This window comes from Atractosteus spatula, chromosome 25 (genome assembly GCF_055471065.1).
Source record: "Atractosteus spatula isolate fAtrSpa1 chromosome 25, fAtrSpa1.hap1, whole genome shotgun sequence".
Lineage (NCBI taxonomy): Eukaryota > Metazoa > Chordata > Actinopteri > Semionotiformes > Lepisosteidae > Atractosteus > Atractosteus spatula.
Window position 1 is genome coordinate 5,977,797 of NC_142730.1, and position 11,338 is coordinate 5,989,134.

Here is an 11,338-nt window from a genome sequence, read left to right on the forward strand (position 1 = left end):
TTCCAGCCCGAAGACACCTGAAGAAGGCTCCACAGTCTCAGCCTGGAATAAACCTTTACTGGTTCCTTTGCAGCCCAGGCATGCTGACGCAGCTCCCTGTGTGAATGACTGCAGTAGCTCCAATGAGGCTCCCAGTACTTTAGTTGGAGTGAAACTGGTTACGTTTAATGAAGTTTTGTGAGCGCACTGCTGTGTAAGACTTTTAAGGCATGTACATTAATGAAGATAATTAGGCTGATTGATTGACTGCAGGTCTGAATGGAAGCCCACAGACCCCCCCCCCCCCAAAAGGAGGGTGTGGCCCTGGGGGTCGGAGTTCAGGACCCCCGCCTGGTGTCTGTCTCTGCGGGGCGGCTGCTGTTGCTGGGGGGGGTGTCCCGGTCCCTGATCTGCTCGTAGATGGAGGCTGAGCTGTCGAGGGGGGGTGCCCTGTCGCCGCGGAGGGGCAGGGGCACCCCAGAGCGAGGGTTAAAGGTCACCTCAGGTGGTCCGCTCGGCCGCTACAGGAGAGAAGAGATGGAAAAGGGGGTTCATCGTTTTAATTCAGAGCTTTAATTCACCATTGAGAGACAGAGAATCAGAGAAGTGTGTGGCTACACTGTAAGAGCACAGTGTGCGGGTCTGCATGTGCAAGAGCACAATGTGTGCGAGAGCATAGAGTTCATGTCTGTGTGTGTGGGTCTGCGTGGGCGAGAACAGTGTATGTGTGTGCGACAGCATTGAGTTTGTGTCTGCGTGTGCTTGTGTGTGCGAGAGCATCAGGTTAGTCTGCGTGTGTGAGAGTACTGCGTGTGCGAGAGAGCAGTGTGCTTGTGTGTGCGAGAGCATCAGGTTAGTCTGCGTGTGTGAGAGTACTGCGTGTGCGAGAGAGCAGTGTGCTTGTGTCTGCGTGTGTGAGACCACAGTGTGTTCTTGTCTGTGTGGGCGAGAGCATCAAGTTCATGTGTGCAGGTCTGCGTGTGCATGTAGGAGCACCTGTGCCATGCAGTCCAGTCTGGGGGGGGGCCGCAGGGGGAGCTCCGGGGGGCTGTGCGCCGGCTGGGGTGAGATCAGTGGGGCAGACGGGGGCGGCAGTGTGGATCCTGGGTGATCTGCACCCGTCCGGTCGCTGCCTCTCAGGTTCACTTCAGAGTACAGGTGGCGCTGAGGATCCGCTGGCAGGACACACAGAGCAGAATGACTGGGCTTGTAAGACCTGCCTTCCCAGAATACCCTTGCCCTCTGCCCTCTGCCCTCTGCCCTCTGCCCTCTGCCCCTGTGCTGCATCACATGCACCATTGCTGCAGTTAATTTACGATGTGATCGTGTCGTTTCATCTGTGATTTTGTCATTTTTGCATAGTTTGTTTCGCGACTCTGTTTTTACCCCAATTTCACTGGGCTCAACTTCAAGCATTTCATTGCATTTGTGCATCTGACAAATAAACTGAATTCTCCTTTCACCCTCCTGGCAAAGAGTGAAAGCTTTACAAAGGGCAGAGGCACCTTTGCACCGTTCCAACATCTGCTCATTCCTGCGGAAGACGTGATCTCCCAGCTGTCCCCAAACCTTCCTGACCCTTGACCCCTGACCCCAGCCCTGCCGCTCACCTGCCCCCTGGGCCTGAGTGCCCCCCCGGCCGCTCCTCCCCATGGCATAGAAAGCAATCGGGTCGTCCGGCTCGGAGTAGACCCGCCTGGTCTCGTCCCGCGGCTCGGTCAGGTGGCCCGTCTCCTCGTAGGTGTGCATGGGCACCAGTTCCCAGTACTTCTGCTCCCCCCCCTCTGAGCCCCCGAGCGAGACGGGGGCGCTGGGGGCCACGGGCTGAGCTGGGGCCTGGGCCGCGCGGGGGGAGGAGGGGGCGGGGGCGGGGGCATGCGGGCTGGCTCTGGGCTTGTTGACGCGGGCGTACGGGGCATCCTCATGCTTCTCCTGGGCTTCTCCTGCAGGGGGCGCCAAGGGGTCTTTGGGAGGAGGAGGGATGAAATCTGGGACCTGCAGATTGACAAAGGAACACTGATGTCCTTTTCTGTGTCTGAGTCTCTCTCCATCACAGTACAGTACAGTCTCCCTAATTCTCCTGTCTCTCTCCATCACAGTACAGTACAGTCTCCCTAATTCTCCTGTCTCTTCCCATCACAGTACAGTACAGTCTCCCTAATTCTCCTGTCTCTCTCCATCACAGTACAGTACAGTCTCCCTAATTCTCCTGTCTCTCTCCATCACAGTACAGTACAGTCTCCCTAATTCTCCTGTCTCTTCCCATCACAGTACAGTACAGTCTCCCTAATTCTCCTGTCTCTCTCCATCACAGTACAGTACAGTCTCCTAATTCTCCTGTCTCTCTCCATCACAGTACAGTACAGTCTCCCTAATTCTCCTGTCTCTCTCCATCACAGTACAGTACAGTCTCCCTAATTCTGCAGTCTCTCTCCTTCACAGTACAGTACAGTCTCCCTAATTCTCCTGTCTCTCTCCTTCACAGTACCGTACAGTCTCCCTAATTCTCCTGTCTCTCTCCTTCACAGTACAGTACAGTCTCCCTAATTCTCCTGTCTCTCTCCTTCACAGTACCGTACAGTCTCCCTAATTCTCCTGTCTCTCTCCTTCACAGTACAGTACAGTCTCCTAATTCTGCAGTCTCTCTCCTTCACAGTACAGTACAGTCTCCCTAATTCTCCTGTCTCTATCACAGTAAAGTACAGTCTCCCTAATTCTCCTGTCTCTCTCCATCACAGTACAGTACAGTCTCCCTAATTCTCCTGTCTCTTCCCATCACAGTACAGTACAGTCTCCTAATTCTCCTGTCTCTCTCCATCACAGTACAGTACAGTCTCCTAATTCTCCTGTCTCTCTCCATCACAGTACAGTACAGTCTCCCTAATTCTCCTGTCTCTCTCCTTCACAGTACAGTACAGTCTCCTAATTCTCCTGTCTCTATCACAGTACAGTACAGTCTCCCTAATTCTCCTGTCTCTCTCCTTCACAGTACAGTACAGTCTCCTAATTCTCCTGTCTCTCTCCTTCACAGTACAGTACAGTCTCCTAATTCTGCAGTCTCTCTCCTTCACAGTACAGTACAGTCTCCTAATTCTCCTGTCTCTCTCCTTCACAGTACAGTACAGTCTCCTAATTCTGCAGTCTCTCTCCTTCACAGTACAGTACAGTCTCCCTAATTCTCCTGTCTCTATCACAGTACAGTACAGTACAGTCTCCCTAATTCTCCTGTCTCTCTCCATCACAGTACAGTACAGTCTCCTAATTCTCCTGTCTCTATCACAGTACAGTACAGTCTCCCTAATTCTCCTGTCTCTCTCCTTCACAGTACAGTACAGTCTCCTAATTCTGCAGTCTCTCTCCTTCACAGTACAGTACAGTCTCCCTAATTCTCCTGTCTCTATCACAGTACAGTACAGTCTCCCTAATTCTCCTGTCTCTCTCCTTCACAGTACAGTACAGTCTCCCTAATTCTCCTGTCTCTCTCCTTCACAGTACAGTACAGTCTCCTAATTCTCCTGTCTCTCTCCTTCACAGTACAGTACAGTCTCCTAATTCTCCTGTCTCTATCACAGTACAGTGTGCTGCTTGCAGTTCTCACCTCCTCACCAGGGGGCACTGTGTCAGGAGGAGGGGGCTCGTGGCTGTCAGGCAGGTTGAGGGACTTGCTCTTCCTCAGCGGCTTTTTAACCACGGCGTACTGCTCGGTCTCTGGGGGGGTCTCCTGCGGCGGCAGCTGCTGTCCCCCGGCCGCCTGCCCCTCTGGGGCGCTGGGCTTCTCCCGGATGGGCAGCTCGTCCAGAGCCTCCCTGCAGCCCCCCCCTGCCTGAGGAAGGACACAGAGGGACTGAGAGACGGGGGGGCACACAGGTCCGGCAGACGGCCCACTCAGGCTCCAGTCACAGCAAGTCTCTCGTCAATTACAGAACCGAGCAATTAACCCGGAAGTTCCAATTAAGCTCTTAATGGAGAAATGAAGTCGTAGGAGAATTTGACTTCGATGGAATTGAATGGAAGAGGCAGGACTGGTCTAGAACAGGGTGTCCTGTCAGTTCAAATCCTCCACAGCTATGAGGCTGCACAGAAGTGATCAATCAGTGCAATTAAAGCTTAATTGGATCAGTTTAAACCATCCAGACCGGACCTATTAACAGCTGAAAGCCGGGGTCTCAGACATGATTCCTGGGGCGCCTTGTGTCTTCTGGCTTTTCTTCCCCATGTTCTCAGGTACACAGTTAATAGTTTAATTAGCCCTGTGACTGTAACACTGCCAGCCAGGCGGAGAGGTGATGTCCTGGTCACTGCAGTGCGGTCCTACAGGTGTGTGAGTAAGGAAGCGAGCCGGAGTGAGCCGGCCGAGGGACTGCAGGGCGCTGACCTTCCTGCAGGGGGCGGTCAGGGTCTCGGAGAAGGGCCCCACGGGGTGGCGGCTGTAGTAGCTGACCAGGTCCTGCAGGCTGCTGTGGCAGCTCTCCTCCCCTGCGATGACGTACTGGCCGCGCCCCACCTCGTCGATGATGAAGTGCCGACAGCGGTCAGTGCCCCTGGAGGGAGAGAGGGGGCAGGGGCACATCCCTCTGGGGTTACTGTGGACCGGGGTTACTGTGGACCGGGGCTACTGTGGACTGGGCAGTGAAGCAACGTACTGACCTGTAGGAGAGGACGAAGCCGACCTTGGACTCGCTGAGCCTCAGGAGGAAAGAACCCAACTCCTGGTCTTTCAGCAGCTCCTCTGCCTCCCTGAGAATCACACAGACACACACTGTTACTGCACACAGACACACACTGTTACTGCACACAGACACACACTGTTACTGCACACAGACACACTGTTACTGCACACAGACACACACACTGTTACTGCACACAGACACACTGTTACTGCACACAGACACACACACTGTTACTGCACACAGACACACACTGTTACTGCACACAGACACACTGTTACTGCAGGGGCTGGAAGACAGACAGGGGCTGGGAGATAGACAGGAGACTGGGAGACAGACAGGGGACAGGGAGACAGACAGGGGACAGGGAGACAGACAGACAGACAGACAGGAGACTGGGAGACAGACAGACAGACAGGGGACAGGGAGACAGACAGACAGAGCTCGCTCACCTGCGCGTGGTGAAGCCGTGGAGCCAGTCGGGGAGTGTGCCGTCGGCGCGCTGCAGCCGGGACAGCTGTGTCTGCTGGAACCACAGCAGGGTGTGAGCCCGCAGGGAGGGGGAGAGGGGCGCCAGCGACACCGGGCAGCAGGGCGGCGCGGGGGCATCTTTCTGGGCACACTGGGAGAGGGAGAAAGGGAGCTGGCTTCAATCAGGCCCAGCAGGCAGGGAGACAGCAGACAGGGGGCGCTATCCCCCCCCCCATGATGAACAGGCAGGGAGAGCTGACCTGTCTCTGCTGCGTTGAGGTTTTCTGCTGCTGTTTTTCATAGAAGTGTTTGTTCTCTCTGTGGTTGGGAGTTTCCCGGAGCCCCCACACCACCAGGTCAGCCATTTCCTTATCAGCTACAGGCCTGTCTGTGCGATGTCCTGCTCCCTGCTGTCTGAAGACCAAGCCCTTCCGCCGCGATCACTAGCACTAACAGATCACTAACAGACCTCAAAGCGGATCTGCAGTCCCAATTTCTCAGACCGATAAATTATTACAGTATTGTGCAATTTTAGAAATTCCCAATTAAGAGCAAAATCGTGAACTTTGTGAAAGTACTGCATAGCCGCCATGTTGTCGAGAGTTTGCACAAATTACGACGTGATGCAGCCCTTCCTGCTCACTAGTCCCTGTAATGATTAACGTACCGTGATGTACGAGCGAAAAAGGACAGGTTGAGCAGCAGACATTTCACTGCAGAAACGTTCCAAAGTGATCTGCATGCACAGTTCACAAGTAAGTGTTTATCTGCACAACCGTCCCGAAGTCGAGAGCAATAGTCTTGCGGGATGAAAAGAGACGTTTTCACAAGCCTGCCTGTTCACAGTGTCACAGCGCTGCTCACAGACGTTCACATAAAACATCTTCTTCCAATTCAGGGCCGTGAGGGAGCCGGAGCCCATGTGGAAAAGCAACAGGCACCCTGGACAGGACACACACACATTCACACCAGTGCTAAATCTCCCAGAGGACAGTTAGCCCACCAGCACGGCTTTGGATTGTAAGAGGAAACCCATGCAAACATGGGGAGAACATACAAACTCCACACAGACAGCACCCCAGGTCTGGGATTGACCCCAGGACTCCAACTCTGCAAGGCAGCAACGCGACACTGTACTATACTTACCTCTCTGGGCGCAGCCTAAAATACTCCATCGTACGGAAGGGGGGAGGGGTTTCGCTCCGGCTTCTCACCTCATCTCTGCTGTTGTCCAGCTGTTTCCTTGGTGGGTGTGGAGGCCCCACCCCTTCCCTGTGTGGGTGGACCTTGATGCTTCGCCGGGGCTTGATTGGAGGAGGCCTTTGGGTGGGCGGGGACTCGGAGAGCTGTGGGCGTGGCATCAGCCTCTCGCGGGGGATGGGCAGAGAGCCCAATAACTCCTCACGATGTCTGGCTTCAGCATCTGAATATCATCATCATCAACATCGTCATTATCGTCATCACCACCCTTCTGCCTGGCTTCGCAGACTCGCGTATAACATGAGGTAGTTCAAGATTAACCTGGGCTTGTGACGCCACTTTCTAAATGAGAACTTAACATCTGTGTGGTGTGAGTCTGTACTTATTCCATTCATCCACCCATTTTCCAATCTCTTTATCCAGTACGGGGTCGGGGGTGGCTGGAGTCTATCCCAGCATGCAATGGATGCAAGACAGGGCACACGCAGACATGCACACACCAGGGCCAGTGTTCCCAGAAGCCAATTAACCTGCCAGTATGCCTTTGGGCTGTGGAAGGAAACTGGAGCACCCAGAGGAGACTAGCGTGAACACAGGGAGAACATACAAACTCCACACAGACAGCAGCCCCGGTTCTGATCTGAACCCAGGGCCCCAGCGCTGTGAGGCAGCAATGCTGACCACTCAGACACCATGCTGCCCATATCTATTCCACCACTACAAAAATATAGAGATAGACTGGTTACCTGTTAGAAACAAAGACCTCCCTGGCCTCAAATCGAGTAGCCAGGTACATTCCTAGTTTTGCCTTGAAAAGAGAAATTCAGGGTCGGATCGGATTCAAGAATGCCCACGATCTGAAGTGAACCAGGGGAAACTGCAGAGAAGTGCATATAGAACTGAGAGAGCAGGAGGCATTTCTTTACACAGAGGGTGGTGGGAGTGTGGAACAAGTTGCCCAGTGATGTTTCTGGATGCGATGCTGGGATCAATTACCTCCTGAGCAACCAAACGAGCTGGATAGGCTGAGTGGGGTTTTCTCGTGTGACACCGCAGAAGATCAGTTTAATAATCATATACAGTATAGCAACGATCCTCAAATACACTGCTGGATTGTCCTGACAGATGTTCGTACAGCGCGGTATCCCAGAATGCTTTAGGACACTTACTATGGACAGCACGAAAAGTGTAAACGTAAATAAATGCCGAGCAGAAGCTAGCTGTTCATGCAGGGCTCTATTAATGAACACTGCAACCGTGTTGGGTGCGGATGTGCGAGAGCTAGGCTAACGAGGGTGGTCAGGCCGTGCGCAGGACCACGGCTCGCCAGGCGTCTGTCAGCGTCGTGTCTGCGCTTCCTCTCTGACTCACCGCTCACTCGCCCAGCAAAGGTCACGAGCAGGAACAACCGCGAGACAGGCGGCGCTCGGCCCCGGGCCCGGACAGAGAGGCTCGCTGCAGTCCAGAGACACCTTCAACCAGGCGCCCGCACCAAGCAGGGTAGTCCAAGCCGAGCCCGTTGCTCTGGGGCCTGTTCGGAGCACCTCCGTTTTAACACTAACTGCCATTTTTAACACATCTATCTCTATTTTTAACTCATTATCTCTGTTTGAGCGCAATATCTCCATTTTAACACACTGTGTCTGTTTTAACACAACATCTCCATTTTAACACACTGTATCTGTTTTAACACAACATCTCCATTTTAACGCACTTCATCTCTGTTTTAACACACTGTATCTCACACATTCTTTGTAACACACTGTTTGTAACAATATCCATTTTTCACACACTCTTTTTCCATTTTAACACGTTTCCTACCCCAAACATAGAGCCGCTTACAGACTCTGATTTCACAAAAGTGGGTACAGGGTTATATTTTTAATGCAAACAATTAATTAACAAAACATAAGTTGTAATTGGACGAGCGCTTTTATCTAAACCACCCTCGGTGAACACCTGGCAGATGACATCTGATGCAGACGTGTGCAGAGTGTTACATGTAGCAGAAATATGAGCTGCACATACAACACAGGAAGCTCTAAACTTGAAGAGGCTGCTGTGAAACATGCACATCGTTCACATCTTCTAGACACTCTGGGTTGTGTTGAAATACAGTATAGAGTTAAAAGAGAGGAATCTAAAACAAGAGATGTTGTATTACGATGCTGCAGTGTGCTAATAAGACGTCACTTAGAATATTGTGTACAAAATGGTGATATAAATGAAAGATATTTCTGTTCGGGAATGACCAGACACCTTCTCAGGTTCAAAGGCCTGTCCTGCGCCGACAGGCTGAAGGGACTGAGTCTCTTCAGTCCCGAACAGAGAAGAGTACGAGGAGACGAGATTCAGGTCATCGACAAACTCAAACCAAAGAGCTTCTTCAGAACCAACAGTGAGTCACCAACCAGAGATCACAAGTGGAAACTACAGGGAAGGGTATTGAAACCAGACAGCAGGAGGCACGTCTTTACAGTAAGGGTGGTGGGAGTGTGGAACAAGCTGCCCAGCCCTGTTGCTGGAAATCGCTGGATAAGATTACTTACTAACCCTCCAGTGAGCTAGACAGGCCGAATGGCTTTTCTCGTCTGTAACTTGTCTTACTGGAGCGTCAATGACTTGAACAACAAAGCAGTTTGGCAGTTGACTCCTTCCTCCTGCTCCCAGTTCACACACAGACGTGCCCCTCATCCACAGGCTATTCTGTTCAACTCTCTTGCTCCCCCTTCAAAACTCTGCTGCATTTTCAAGAAAAGATTTGTATTTACAATCGTAAGAAAAAAAACACACACACACCTATCTCCTTTCCAGAGAGCTAAAACATTTAACTGTTTAAGCTCAAGTTTGGATCTTGGATCTGTTTTTTTTTTAAATGCAGGAGCTCAATCCGCCCCCAGATCCTGCTGGGTCTTTATCGGCAAACCAAGCTTTCAATTCCTCTGAACGCTCAACAGTACCCTCTGATGAGCGAGAGGACGGCGGCTCAGCTGTCGCTGGGGTAGCAGGATTCTTGCTCTCCCCTGGAACGCGAGGGCTGGGAATCGTCCCATTCCGATGGGAAGCACTTACCTTTGATCTGCTGGTAGTCGAACTCCATGCTGGCGCGCGGTCTGAGCCGAAGGGTCTGTCCGGGCTGCCTGGCGGGGGCAACGTGACGGTTACTCGCAGCCCCAGAGTTTCTTTCCTGTCCTCTCTGTCACACAGAGCTCGCGCCGCGCGAGGCTTCAGAGAGCACGGGGGCTGAGTGCATCTCAGAGTCTCTCTGCGAGCACCGCCTACCTTTGTAAGGCTTGATGTTATTGTTGTAGTAAGAGCACAGTACAGTGCAGTAAAGCCCAGTGAAATCAGGGTAAAAGCACAGTACAGTGCAGTGCAGCCCAGTGAAATCAGGGTAAAAGCACAGTACAGTGCAGTGCAGCCCAGTGAAATCAGGGTAAAAGCACAGTACAGTGCAGTGCAGCCCAGTGAGATCAAGGTAAAAGCACAGTACAGAGCAGTACAGCCCAGTGAGATCAGGGTAAAAGCACAGTACAGTGCAATTAAGCCCAGTGAAATCAGGGTAAAAGCACAGTACAGTGCAGTAAAGCCCAGTGAGATCAGGGTAAAAGCACCGTACAGTGCAGTACAGGCCAGTGAGATCAGGGTAAAAGCACAGTACAGTGCAGTTAAGCCCAGTGAGATCAGGGTAAAAGCACAGTACAGTGCAGTACAGGCCAGTGAGATCAGGGTAAAAGCGCAGTACAGTGCAGTAAAGCCCAGTGAGATCAGGGTAAAAGCACAGTACAGTGCAGTAAAGCCCAGTGAGATCAGGGTAAAAGCACAGTACAGAGCAGTACAGCCCAGTGAGATCAGGGTAAAAGCACAGTACAGTGCAGTGCAGCCCAGTGAGATCAGGGTAAAAGCACAGTACAGTGCAGTGAATGCCAGTGATATCAGGGTAAAAGCTCAGTGAGATCAGGGTAAAGTCATTACCAGGAGGAGGACAGGTAGGGGAAGTGAGAGAAAGGGAGGTGAGGAGAGAGAAGACAGATTGCCTGTGTTTGTGTTTGTCAGGCACACCTCTCCTCACTTACAGGAAACAGGGCAGGAGACAGAACAAAGAAGAGCGAGCGAGTAACCGCACAGGAAGACAGACAAAGAGGCGAGAGAAGAATGAGGTCGGAGGAGCGCGGGGAGCTCAGCCTCGTCTCTGCACAGCCTCCAAGTCAGCAGCTCTCAGCTGAGTGCCGCACTCTCATAGCTGTCAGGCTGCCTCCTGGTGCCTCTAGAGACTCCAGCTCCCCCTGGTGCCTCTAGAGCCTCCAGTTTCCCCTGGTGCCTCTAGAGCCTCCAGTTCCTCCTGGTGCCTCTAGAGCCTCCAGTTCCTCCTGGTGCCTCTAGAGCCTCCAGTTTCCCCTGGTGCCTCTAGAGCCTCCAGTTTCCCCTGGTGCCTCTAGAGCCTCCAGTTTCCCCTGGTGCCTCTAGAGCCTCCACTCCCTCCTGGTGCCTCTAGTGCCTCCAGTTCCTCCTGGTGCCTCTAGAGCCTCTAGTGCTGCTAAACACCGGAAACACTCTAGGATACACATTCATTCACTCACACTGACACACACGCACGCAGTGACACACACACTAGCACACACACACATTCGCACTGATGCACATACACTGACACACACATGCAGGGACACACACACTCTCACACACACACACACTGACACACACATGCAGGGACACACACACTCCTTCCTCAGGCTCAACAGCTGGAATTAACCTGCACCTCTTCCTTATCAAACACACTGCCAGTGCAGTGAACACAAATTCCAGGAAACCTGTAGCCTCAAAGATCCCTCTGTGAGTTTCGTCAGGACGTGGCGCTCATTTAACAACCACAAGGGACGTCAGCGTGAGAGCGGATGTACACTGCTGTTCTCGGGGTCACCCGAATAACATTATTGATGAGAACTCGACGGCGCTACGCCTCAGAGCCACCTCGACCCTCGGGCGCACTTCCGCGCCGTGCCCAGCAGGGGGAGACAGAG

At 52.6% G+C, this 11,338-nt stretch overlaps 1 protein-coding gene across 1 annotated transcript; it reads right to left on the reverse strand.

Annotated features, from left to right (window-relative positions):
* Positions 1-143: 143 nt before the first annotated feature.
* Positions 144-11,304, reverse strand: LOC148815230 (uncharacterized). The gene is made up of 10 exons (XM_088905062.1): positions 11,129-11,304; positions 9,390-9,457; positions 6,332-6,540; positions 5,099-5,268; positions 4,627-4,716; positions 4,355-4,520; positions 3,578-3,802; positions 1,590-1,974; positions 976-1,154; positions 144-500 (listed from the first exon to the last, which is right to left on the reverse strand). The coding sequence occupies exons 2-10, from the start codon at positions 9,415-9,417 to the stop codon at positions 318-320; spliced, it is 1,635 nt and encodes a 544-aa protein (XP_088761188.1). The 5' UTR covers positions 9,418-9,457; positions 11,129-11,304; the 3' UTR covers positions 144-317.
* Positions 11,305-11,338: the final 34 nt, after the last annotated feature.